Below are 13590 nucleotides of genomic sequence, written 5' to 3'. Positions count from 1 at the left end.
GCGAGCACGAGTGAATAAAATTGAGTAGGACGCAAATCGTCGTGGGTCGTGGGTCGTGGGTCGTGGGTCGTGGATCGTGGATCGTGGTGTGCCGCTGCGGAGGGGCCAGAGAGCGCGTCTCCTGCGGAGAACAGCTGGCGCGGTTCGCTAGTCAAGATGTAAACTGTCAAAGCGCAAAGATGCCACGCTAGAGAAGATCTGTTTGGGCTCAGGCCGCAAGAGTGTGAAAACGAGGGGAAAAACGTGTAAGCGGGAGAAAAAGAGAGAGATTGTGAAGGGGTGAAAGGGTGGAAGGTGGAAGGAAGAGAAAAAGAAAAGGAAAGAAAAAAAAAAGAGCACGATAGTGCGAACGAACAAGGAAAGGAAAAAGTGAAAAAAGAAACGAGAAAACGGAGAGAAAGTAAGCCTCGCATGCACGAGGGAAGAATATACAGAAATGGAGTAGCTGGCAAAAGGGATCGATCGGTCGCCCGATAGACGTGGCAATGGAGGACACGAGACTGGGGTAAGTAATAGTTACGTTTATTTTTTTTTTTTTTTTCTTTTCTTCTTGATTGAATCGAGAGTTACGATCGGAGTATATTATTACTTATTACACACATATATGTATATATATATGTGTGTGTGTTCGTCTGAAAAGAAGCGCGAACACGAGAGAAGAAAATTAGGACGTTGGGTTAGGGAGTGATTAGTAGTATATAATACAATATATTGCGTGAGTAGCGGAGGGGAAGGTAAGAGAGAGAGAGAGAGAGAGTGTGTGTGTGTGTGTGTGTGTGTGTGTGTGTGTGTGTGTGTGTCGCCGCTTCGACTTTGCTACTTTTGGGAACGGAAACGGGAACGTAAACGTAAATCAAGCTTCTCTTTGATATGTATGCGCGTGTGATAAGTGAGGCGAGAACGAACGGCGATGCCGACGATGGCGACGATGCCGACGATTTTAGATTTCGACGGTGGTGTGCGCGGGGTGTGCGCGTCGACGACGACAGTGCAGCGACAGGCGACAGGCGACAGGCGACAGGCGACAGGCGACAGGCGACAGGCGACAGGCGACAGGCGACAGAAGGGTGCGCGGAAACAGGAAGTTGAGGTGCTTGTGCTGGCGCTGGTTTTGCCGTTGGTTGGTGTTGATGCATGCTGATGCTAATGCTGATGGAGGTGCTTAATTCGATCTTTAATCTACGTATCTACGTCTATTTCGATGAGTTTTTTGAAGAAACGAAGAGGGATGAATCTTGAGTGAGTGATATAATACTTGTACGAAAAATTAAAGTAGATTTTGATGACTCGATTCTTTAATATCTGACGCTGACGCAAACAAAAAAAAAAAAAGAAATAAATAATAAACAGACAATTTTACGTTTTACATTTTACATCTCTCAAGTTTTTGTCAGCTTACTTGTTGTCGCAAATAAATAGAAGAAATAATTTCTGTGTATCCAGATATCCTGATGGTATTGAAATCTGATTTTATTACAAGTAGTCCGAGAGTCCGGGAGTCCGGGAGTCCGGGAGTTCGGCTTACTTTCTTCGGGTAAAAGATTCACCATTCTCGTCGCTGATATATTATAATATATGGTAATAGTATCGAATACCTCGTTATATTTCGCGAATAGTTCTATCTATCTCGAAGAAACTTTATGCGAGTCGTGAAAGAATGTCCTGCGAAATTTGCGCGCATTGCGCATTATTCCATCTTATGATAATTTTTTCTATCCTCTTTTAATCCTGTTGTTACCTCTATATACCATGTATAAAAAACAAAAAGGAAAAATGGTGGAAAGAAAGTATTGTGTATATACATATACTGGCTTGTGTAAGTACAGAAAGAGACAGATTGGCAGAAAACAAATACATATATAGGTATACATATAAAAAGAAACTAATTTGTAATGGCGACACGTTATGCGATATTGTACAGTTTATGTATTTGTTCCTCTAATTAGAGAAATATCGATGAACGTTCGAGTACATCTCGTACGTACAATCGATATGCGACGTAGGCATAATCGCGTGTAGCACATAGAGCGCAGAACGCAATGATATATATATATATATATATATATATATATATATATATATATATATGTATATTTATACTAATGGATTGAAACAGCACAATCGCGTGTAGCGCATAGAGCGCAATTGATAGGTATATATTCTTGGGCGAGTTTTTTAATTCATCGATCAATTGATCGATCGATCGATTTGCATGATGCGCAAATACAACACGTGGCTATATATACATTTACGCACTATGCGATTGATCGATCGATCGATGAATTAGAAAACTCGCTCTATACCAATGGATTGAAATAGTCGTGTTGCTTTCAATTTTTCATACGAAAGAAACATTGTTTATATTCTATGTTTATATACAATAAAAAAACTTGTTAATCACTCACGTTTCTATCTCTCACCACACACACACACACACACACACACACACACACACACACACACACACACACACACACACACACACACACACACACACACACACACACACACACACACACACACACACACACACGCGAGTATAAATGTAGAGAAATTATTTTCATCTTTGCCTTTGAAATTTGCCTGTAAGATTGAGAAACCATCTTGTGGAAACCGGGTTGATATCTGCGTTTATTGTTATACGTGTTTCGCTTCAGCTTACGTTTGAGCTTGCTGAACGATAAAGGTACCGATTGAATCATCAGTCCATTTTGGATTTTTTTCGTGAGTAAAATGTCTTTTACGTCTGTACTTTATTTTCTTGACTAATAGATATAGACTGATGAATAAATTTTATCTATCTAAACAATTAATTATATGTAGATCGATAATTAATCGAGCAAATTAAAATGCTTTATGAGTTATCATCATATACGTTTATTATTTTTAACAATTTTATTAAATTTCGTCAGCTTTTTATTTTATCAGCAAAATAAAAATTATGGACAGTACTACTCGAAATGATACGTTTATTCATGATACTGTGACAATATATGTATATTCTACTTATATTTATATCTTTGAATATAATTTTGATACTGAAGGATGTGCATTATGTATCTTGTTAACTTATATGTGCACTTAAGACGCACCGGAACTACTTTGAGGGGGTTAGGTTTTTTCTCGAAAGAGTTTCGATGCGTATTTCGATTATATTTCGAAAATACAAAAATACAAAAATACAAAAATACAAAAATACAAAAATACAAAAATTTTATTAAAGTGACTGGTACAACGTATGAGTTGTATCGTTGTCAGATGCATCAAGATGTATCACAATTGCGTCGATTATACATTAAAATGTTATTCGCGTACATAAACTATACGCGGATAAGTTTCAATTACAGATGTGACGATAAATGTGTAGACTTTAAATTGTGAAAGTACTTTTGAATTTGTTTGGACGAAAATGTTAATAATCTTCTGTATCTTTAATAATGGAGATATTAATCAAAAATAAAATAAAATAAAATAAAATAAAATAAAATAGAAGGGAATAAGATAAAATTCATCATAAATTATCAGCTTGATCTTGAATCGGCGTCGCCTCGAATTTTTTTAATGGAATCCCTATTTCTTTTATCGCATATTCTTGTAATTGACATCCAGTTACGATAGTTTTTTTCAAAACACTATCATGAAACTTCTTTTCGTTAAAACGTTCGTTAAGATTTAGTTAAGAATTTTTTTTCATCATATATATTTTATTATAAGGTATAAATATCTTGTAAATTTTATTCATTTTTTGATGACTTAAGCTTTATATTTTTACATATTGTACATTGATTGTTGCAAAAAAAGAAAAAAAAATAAAGAGTTATTCCAAAAAATGATAAAAACAAAGATTTTTGTCACTCATTTTGTGGCCCTCGAATTTCGAATCGAATTGTATGCCAAAAAAGATTCTGTATAATAGAGCATTAATTTCATTGTCAGAAAAATTTAAAGTTGTTTATTGTTATTACTCTGTATATATATATATATAATACATCAAATTTTATCAAAATTTTGCAGCACATCTAACTTGATACAAATGATCCATCCAGAGGCAACTCATTTGTGTAACTCATTTCTCATAAATTTTCAATTCGAATGAGGAAAGATAAGATTTATTGTACTTGTGAGTCACGCAGATACACATGTATATTAACATCGAGACTGTTATAATTATTATTAAATGAAATAGTTGAGATGCTATATACAATAAAATCGTAGATAAAGTCGTAGATTATCATTTTTCATCTACGAACATTTTGATCAGTTTAAGGTGTAAACTTGATTTTTCTTTAGCAAAAACGTTTGTTACGTATTAACGATTCTTTCTTTTTCTTTTATTTTCATTATGGCACGTTTGTCATTATTATATGACTGACTAATTAAGTAAGTTAGGTTCTCTGACAATGAGAAAAATTTTACTCAAGTAATAGATTGGAATCAATCGGAAAGGCTCGAAAGGTTTCCGGGATGGAATGGTCGTCATTCGACTAGTCGTCGCCGTCGTAAAATTTTCCTCGGAGAGGAAACGTTTATGAACGTACGGAATGTTCAGAACGCGTAACCCTAAATATACGTATACTCCCTTTCACCTGACACGAACCATATTCTCATTGTCAGCTAAATGATATGAGTGTTAATTATGGGAACAGATATCGCGGAAAAACTCGAACGTGCGCGCGAAAAAAAAATCAAATACTAAAAATTGTTTTATAGAAAGCATTGTTTGTTTTGAATTATCCTCACATATGTACATATATCATATATCATATATAATGTATTTATATTCTTCTAATTCTATATTCCTTCTGATCATCCGCAAACTTTGAGATAGATGAATTGTTAGTCAGATTTAGAAAGTTTGCGCAAATTGAAAGTCAAACATGGGCTAATAAAAAAAAATATCCTTGATTTAATTAGAGTGATATCTATATTATAATATGTATGTATATATGTGTATACTTGAAACAAAAAGTAGAGACTCGGATATCAATTTATATAATAGAACATTGAAAAAAATCAATGGAATATTTTTGTCTATTGCTTTTCTTACATGCGATAAAAACATAATTATTCTATGTCCTACCACATTGCATGTGCTACGTTTAGAACAAGAATAAACTTGAGAAACTTTTTTCAAACTGCAAAACATATGGCTTTGATATATGGTATATTCTCCTGCAACACTTTGAATGCCAAAATCACGCAAACGCAAACTGGCTTTATTTGTATTCAATAATTTCATATTTGAATACTTTGGATACTTTGGATACTTTGGAATACTTTAATAATTAATTTATTCTATTAAAAGATTTAAACGTTGTTGAAATATGGAAGAAAGAATAAAGAATCTCAACAAATCTTGTCGTATTTGTATTTACCTCACCGTTCTCTAGGTATCTAATCTACCGTTTTATCGTAAGATTCTTTTCTCTTATATTTCTTCGATGCATATTTCTATAATTGTAAGACATCGAGAAGGTTCTGTGACTTGCTGCAAATCATAATAATTTCGTTAATTTCGACAATTAATTATGTGCAATGTGTAATTATGTGTTAAATTCAAAGATATTTTCCAAAATTTTTGAAAAAAAAATTGTTATACATATAACGATACAAATTTTATGTCGCCAGTTTACACAGTTTATTGATTTAATTTTCCTCGCCCTATTTTGTTCACTGTGATATTATGTGAAATTTCATAAATAGATAAATGTTTAACGAGTTTAAGAAATTGCATATTTGACCAACATTAAGTAAGAAATGCAATTTTTTCTCGCTTCTCTTTTTTCACAAGGAAATCAAGTAAGTTGCGTGCTTGTCATAAACGTGGTTGTCATAACTTTTCGAGATTTGTGATTTATTTATTGTATTTTTAATATCCATCATATTAGTTGTTTATTTGTTTATTGTTTATTTTGCGCTTGTACTTTCTATGCCTTGTATTTTGCTTCTTGCACTTATTGTTTATTTTGCAATATTAGCGACTCGTTGAAACGCGAGCTTTTGGGTTAACTTTTGAACTTTTGAACTTTTGAACAATTGCCGTGAGCGTGACAAATATCTGTTTTTCTTATTGTTGGGGCGACATTGCGAAACAGTATTGTTTCTAATGAAATAATTTTTTGCTCAAACGTTTTATAGTGCTAATAAACAAAAACGGTGGAAAAGCCAATATACGTATACATCAGATGATTCTGCAAACCATTGACAAAGTTGCAGTGATAATTTTTATCAATTTAGATTTTTAAAAATTTATTTTTTTTTACTTTTTGCTATTGTAGAACAATTAGCGTGACTATGTAATAAGTACCATAGTCTCTCTCTCTCTCTCTCTCTCTCTCTCTCTCTCTCTCTCTCTCTCTCTCTCTCTCTCTCTCTCTCTCTCTCTCTCTCTCTCCCTCCCTCTCTCTCTCTCTCCCTCCCTCTCTCTCTCTCTCTCTCTCTCTCTCTCTCTCTCTCTCTCTCTCAAAATTAAAATTATATAAAATAGCTAATAAAATATGTAAAGAAAGTGAGATAGATATTTGAAAATTGTATTAAAACAAGAAAAAGGGGAGTACTTAATATTGCTATATATATACTATATATATATAATGTTCGTGTATGTCGTAAATTTCAATTTATAACTAAAAGTGATAGCATACAATTTCTATTATTGTTTATTATAAGCATCGTTAGGAGCAAAATTTTTTAAGCTTTATCAAGCGAAATCAAGAGAAATCGCGGCATGAAACATAGCGCGACGATATACATATGTAGGTACCTACCATATATTGACACATCATTACATAATACATATTCTACAAGTATTGTGCAACATCGGTAAAAACACGAGAGAGCATAATAATCGATAACAGCTTTTCTTTCTTCAAACTTCAAATTATATACAATACTTATCAGAGTGGTGCTGTGTACTTTAATTGAAAGCTTCGTTAAAACACTTTTTACACGAAAACGATAAAATACGATAAAAGTTGCGAAAAGTTGAAAGGATTACTAAACTTTTCACATTCTTCCAGTATCATCGTGGTCTGAGCACCCGAAAATGACGTCAGGATTGCCGAGCGCTCATCAAAGGAAGCTTGGACCAGCGCCGATAGCATCCTTCGAAGACCTGTCGGACGAAGTGGAAAACGTGAGTCCTACTCCGAGTTCCCTCTGACTGAAGTCACTTAGTCCTGGCTCTTTCTCTCTCCCTCCCTCCCTCCCTCCCTCCCTCCCTCCCTCCCTCCCTCCCTCTCTCTCTCTCTCTCTCTCTCTCTCTCTCTGTCTCTCTCTCTCTTCCTTCCTCCGTATATTGTTCGACTCAGATCTTGATGTACGTATACGATCTCGAAATCGACACCTCCTCGATGGTCCCTACGAGAAGCCGGCCCGCGATCTGAGCTTACCAACAAACCAATTATACAATCGACCAATCAACCAACCCTGTGTGACTGTGCTACGATCCACGACAAACCAGGATACGAATTTGAATGCAGGGGGAATCGGCGACGGCGGTGACGGCGGCGACGGCGGCGGCGGCGGCGGCGGCGGCGGCGGCGGCGGCGGCGACGGCGGGGCGAATGCCGGGCATCGTCGAGGTTACTACGCCGGCAACGCCTGGCAGTTCGCTCAAGACGCCCAGCACGCCGCGAATTGATATCAGCAGAGCGAGCAGTTCCTCGCACCATGAGGATAGTAATTCCAGAGACTCGTCGCCCGAGCGGGAGCTTCTCGCAGGTGATCAATTTTTGGCAAATTACTTACTCTGTGATGATTGTCCTTTTTTTGTCGCGAAATTCGACTCTTCCGTCTCTTTTAATAGACGGTATAAATGTACCGTCAAATTTTGCTATTTTAGCAATTTCAACAAATACATAACTCTATGTGCAAAGGTGATTTTATAAATAAATATTAAATATATTGGTTTATTTAATCGTTTATGTCATATGTAACATAAGTCAAATACGATACATAAATATGATATCATAAAAATATTTGATAGTCAAGAGTTACAATATGGTATACATACACATACATTACAATGTACATATACAATATATGTATGATCTTTCTTGTGTGTGAAAGCGGGAAAAGAAAATAAATTTAAAAATAAAATTTTTGAAATTATCGTGCAAAGCGATCGACTCTTGCTCTCGACATTCTCCATATTCTCGATATTCTCGATATTCTCGATATTCTCGATATGCAAGTCGAACTCGAAGAACTCTGTTCCACAAACCATTTTAGAACACCTAAACAATATTATAATTAGCATTCAACCATCCGATAGGAATTTCTCATGGGCAATGCCTTTCGAATCGAAGAAAATAGTGATCGTTGCCTTGATCGTCGCCGTCGGCTCTTCTGCGCTCCTAGTTCTCATATGCGCGCACTTTCTTCGATCCATCGAAAAACGTTGGAACAATCCAAATCACTACCGTACATATTTTTTTATCATTTTTCACGTTTAGCTAGCTGTTTTGCTTAAGCCCTAAAGCGGCTTAAAACAAAATTTAATAAATATTGTATACATATAATATCTACTGGTATTTTTTCAAGGAACGCCAATAAAAGGTACTGTCACATTTAATCTCAAAATTATAACGACGTAAGGTGCATCCTAGCGCTAGCACCTTGAAATTTTAGATAATAATTCATAACTGAAATATCAAGTTTTATAACGCAACCAGTAATTAAATGAGTGCGCTGCAGAGAAAATTAAAAAAAAAAAAAAAATTAGTTTTACCAGATTCTGGACAGAGGGTGTATACATATAATACATTTATACGTACGCAAAATTAAAAAAAAATAACAAATAAAATATATTGAGCTTGTCTTACGGAATAGATTTATTTCGACGATTCTGTCTATTAAAATTATTAATTGTATAATTTTAAATTCTAACGCAACTGAACTGATAGAAATAGATCGAATAAATATAGAAATATCATAGATATTATAGAATATAAAAATCGAGTCTGTGAATATATCGTATGATATAGCGGTTATGATCTTATGTTGGAATGTTGTAATTCCGCTAACGATTGTCTTTAGATGTTTTTAGATTCTAAAGATTTATGTGTTGTACGTACCTATTTCATACGATGTGATTTTTCATGCTGGATGGCATGATGCGTGATTTGTTGCGTGCTGCCCTGCGCGTTCTACGCTGCGTGAAGCTGAGCTGAGCAGGTTTTCGCTTTATGCACAGAAAATAGCACTTGTTCTATTTCGTCAAACTGTTAGCACTGTATAATGTATGTACGCGCGCGCGCGCGCGCGCGCGCGCGCACACACACACACACACACACACACACACACACACACACACACACACACACACACACACACACACACACACACACACACACACACACACACACACACACACACACACACACACACACACACACACACACACACACACACACACACACACACACACACACACACACACACACACACACACACACACACACACACACACACACACACACACACACACACACACACACACACACACACACACACACACACACACACACACACACACACACACACACACACACACACACACACACACACACACACACACACACACACACACACACACACACACACACACACACACACACACACACACACACACACACACACACACACACACACACACACACACACACACACACACACACACACACACACACACACACACACACACACACACACACACACACACACACACACACACACACACACACACACACACACACACACACACACACACACACACACACACACACACACACACACACACACACACACACACACACACACACACACACACACACACACACACACACACACACACACACACACACACACACACACACACACACACACACACACACACACACACACACACACACACACACACACACACACACACACACACACACACACACACACACACACACACACACACACACACACACACACACACACACACACACACACACACACACACACACACACACACACACACACACACACACACACACACACACACACACACACACACACACACACACACACACACACACACATGTATATGTACATACATTATACATGCGCAATGCTACTCGCAGCAAGCAATGTTCCTCTTCTGTTTCTCGTTGTGTAGCCTGGATTGTAGCTAGCAAAGCAATTGTTGCAAGCAAACTCGCACAAAAATTCACGTCTTGTGAAACAAATTACAACTTGTAACGGTTATAGCCAGTAGCCACGTAGTAGAGGGTGCATCACGCGCGCACACACTTGAAGTATGACAAGTATGAGCGGAAGATTTGTTCCGAATTCAAGTTCAATGATACTTTATTATTTATAATTTATAATATACATTTTGTAGAAGGCACGAAGCTTAAACGCGACATTGTTTGTCCGAATGATAGAGATGATCGAATGTAGACGATTAGATGTAATGTATCGATAATGTGTATCGATAATAAAACAAAATAACTTTCGAAATGTTAAAATTGTTTGATTTTCACAAAGATGCTTTAAGAGATATATGTGTATGTATTTAGAAGCTGCGTTGACCCGAGTGAAAAAAAAAATGAAAAGAAAAAAACTTAAAGATTGCGATTTGCAGGTGCGGATCCTCCGCCCGGCTGCAAGCTGACTTTGGGCTACAAAGAAGATGCCCAAGATCTCAGATCCTCCACAGAAGAGTTGGATTTACAAGATCCTGTTCATGAGCAGGATCTCAGAAGAGAGTCCAAGAGACGAAAACGGAAGGAGGTAGATGGATCCCAGTCGGATTACAGCGGCAAGCAACTAGACCATGAACGCAAGGACAGCAATTGCTCGGAAATATGTCTGCTCAACATCAGCGGCAGAACGTCCAGATTGTCTTCGGTCGGTAGTCAAGGCTCTGGCGTCTCCGGCAAACTCTCGGTTGTATCGGCGACTTCCTCCAGGTAAGAGAAACAACATACACAATACTAGAGATTAGAGATTAAATATAATGTAATACATAATACATTATATATGTGTATATATATCAGGCTTATGCTTATATACAATGTATGCTTTTAGCTAAAAATCAAATTTACAACGCATAATAAAAAGGTCCTACGTGCAAAGCTCTTTCGTTTTTGTCTGTCGTTGTGTCACGTTCGTATTTGTATTTACTTGTTTTCTATATACTTGTTTAGATCTCCCAGTCCGCACAAGTGTTTGTTGGAGACATCGTTCTGCGGAAGCAAACCAACGCTAGCCGACAATCTGATAGAGCCGTCGAAACCGGAAACCGATGATCTTGAAAAGATACTTTTAAAGCGGGAGGCTGACACTACGAGGGCGCTGATTCCCGACAGCATCAAGGTGCCGATGGTTGGAGGTAACTTGAAGCCAGATCCGTTGGACAAGCCTAGAAGACGTGGTCGCGAGGAACGGAAAGAGATCTTCAAGCGAGAGGTGGAAATTACAAAGAGATTTCTGGAGAAAGCCAACATAGAGGTTGGCTGTTACTTGGTTATGCACCAAGTTTTTCATTTTACATGTAGATGTTAGCTTTTTATCGAGAAATATTAGAATGAATTTTACGTAAATTTTATTAATTTTATTAAAATATTGTATAAAACCACACACGTAGACACTAGACGCTAGACACTAGACACATAGATATGTACATACATGTAGATGATGATGATGATGATGATGATGATGATGTGAATGTGTGTTAAAGAAAAGTTTTCTCTTATTTTTTTAGTCTCTGTATTATTTAAATTTTCTCTGTTAATATAAAAAAAAAAAAAAAAAAAAAAAAAAAAAACTTGTAAATATTGAGTTTGACGTTATGTATCAGTTTTTTTTTTTTTTTTTTTTTTTTTTTTTTTTTTTTTTGCGAGAGAATAAGATAAAGAAATATTTACTATCATACTTATTCCATAATGTATGACGAATAAACAGTTGTAATATATATTTTTTATTTTACTGTGAAATCATAGGTACCAATCATTAGAAAATCAAGCGAACAAGGATCAACGATGATACCGCAACAACAATCAACAAAAATTCAAGTCCAAGAAGTTCAGAAACCCGCGACGCTCGATTTCAATGATAAAAGAAAAAAAGCGCAAAACTTTAAGGAAATCGTACAGACAACGCCTACAACGAGTAGCTTCACCGGAAGTCCCAAGTTACCGAGACATCAGAAAGTACGTGATCTCGAAGGCTCACGGACGCCTAGTCCATCATCCGTTTCCAGAAAGAGCAGCTTCGCTTCATTATTCAAGGTACGCAAGGTATACCTACTTTGCAGGAAAATATTATCCCCTTTATTATTATTTTGATACAAAAAGAAATTTGTCATATTTATCTCGTAAGTTTAAAAAAAGTTTTGAAATTGAAATATAAAATATGGTGTGCAGCAGTACAATATTACATAATTTTGGGTAAAAATATTTTATTTCTAATTAACTGCAAAAATCATCATTGTGGTTTAATACACACTTATAGGAGAGAAATTTAATGTGGAAAAAAATTAAAAAAAGAAAAAAGAAAATTAGAATAGGATATTTTGTCATTTGTTCTAACATTATACAATATATAAGTATATTTTACGATATAACTCACACATGATTTATTAGAACGTAATTTCAAAGTAATTATTCGCTTTTTTTATGAATGAAAATTTCTCAAAATTCTAATTTTATACAAAGATTCTCGAGATAGAAAAGAGAGTAACGTAAATTTTAAACATCAAGCTAATAATATGTCCGAATGATGTAATATGAGACGAATGATTATCTATATGTATTTGTGCTTAAACAGACTAAAACGGACAGTTGCGTGTTGAGCCCGGAATCGCCGTCACCCAGTACGAAGCCACGACGGAGTCTGACTTCGAAACTAAAGGACACCACGGAGAGTCTGAGAAGCCGTTCAAAATCGCGCGAGAGAGCCTCCATCGACAAGGGTTCGACCTTGAAAAAGGATTCGAAAAATAAAGGCATGTTTTCGTCTACGTTGAGTCTGTTCAAGAAACGTGAGAGGAAAAAGAGCTATGACGAGGCGATCGCGGCCTCGTGTGACCCTGATGATACTCATAGCGGAATCGAACATCCGTCCCTAGAGAGTATCGGTCGCGTAGAGTTCACATTCAATATGGAGAAGGATAAAAATCGCCAGGATGATTCAATCTTTATCAGCCTGCACGCCGACGATAGGAATTACGAGGAGGCCTTGCCGTCGGAAAGCGTCTCGATACCATTGGAAACGCCCACCAAGTTGTTGGACGAGTACGAATCTGAGGAACCGCGTACGAGTAGCATAATCACAGAGGTGTCGATTGAACATCATCCAATGCCGTCGTCGATCGCTAAAGTCAGGACTGAGGCATCGATCGAGCCAAAGATGACAACGATGGTGACGACACAGGCCGCGTCGTCCAAAAGCTCGTCCAAAGACTCACAGATATCGAAAAGAGACGCGAAAATTACCGCGCAAGCTAACAACAAAATAATTGACACGTCGCCATTGGCGAACGTAAAATCGTCGATTAAACCAGAGATAAAATCGGAGATTAAATCGACGGACGCGCTG

The 13590-nt window shown here is 36.8% G+C and overlaps 1 protein-coding gene across 2 annotated transcripts in view; it reads left to right on the top strand.

The window, feature by feature from the left end:
* The window catches only part of LOC140667451 (uncharacterized), a 19906-nt gene continuing 6316 nt past the window's right edge, over nucleotides 1-13590 (top strand). For both annotated transcript variants that reach the window (XM_072895406.1, XM_072895407.1), the window contains exons 1-7: nucleotides 1-505; nucleotides 7017-7132; nucleotides 7479-7719; nucleotides 10634-10961; nucleotides 11199-11502; nucleotides 11994-12281; nucleotides 12820-13590. The exon at nucleotides 12820-13590 is cut by the window's right edge and continues 485 nt beyond it. In XM_072895406.1, coding sequence (XP_072751507.1) covers nucleotides 7043-7132; nucleotides 7479-7719; nucleotides 10634-10961; nucleotides 11199-11502; nucleotides 11994-12281; nucleotides 12820-13590 — 2022 coding nt within the window. In that variant the 5' untranslated portion in view covers nucleotides 1-505; nucleotides 7017-7042. The remainder of the gene's footprint in view (nucleotides 506-7016; nucleotides 7133-7478; nucleotides 7720-10633; nucleotides 10962-11198; nucleotides 11503-11993; nucleotides 12282-12819) is intronic.

The sequence above is a fragment of the Anoplolepis gracilipes genome, chromosome 7 (assembly GCF_047496725.1).
Source record: "Anoplolepis gracilipes chromosome 7, ASM4749672v1, whole genome shotgun sequence".
Taxonomy (NCBI): domain Eukaryota; kingdom Metazoa; phylum Arthropoda; class Insecta; order Hymenoptera; family Formicidae; genus Anoplolepis; species Anoplolepis gracilipes.
Note: the sequence above shows the minus strand (reverse complement) of the source record. Positions and strands in the feature narration are given on the sequence as shown.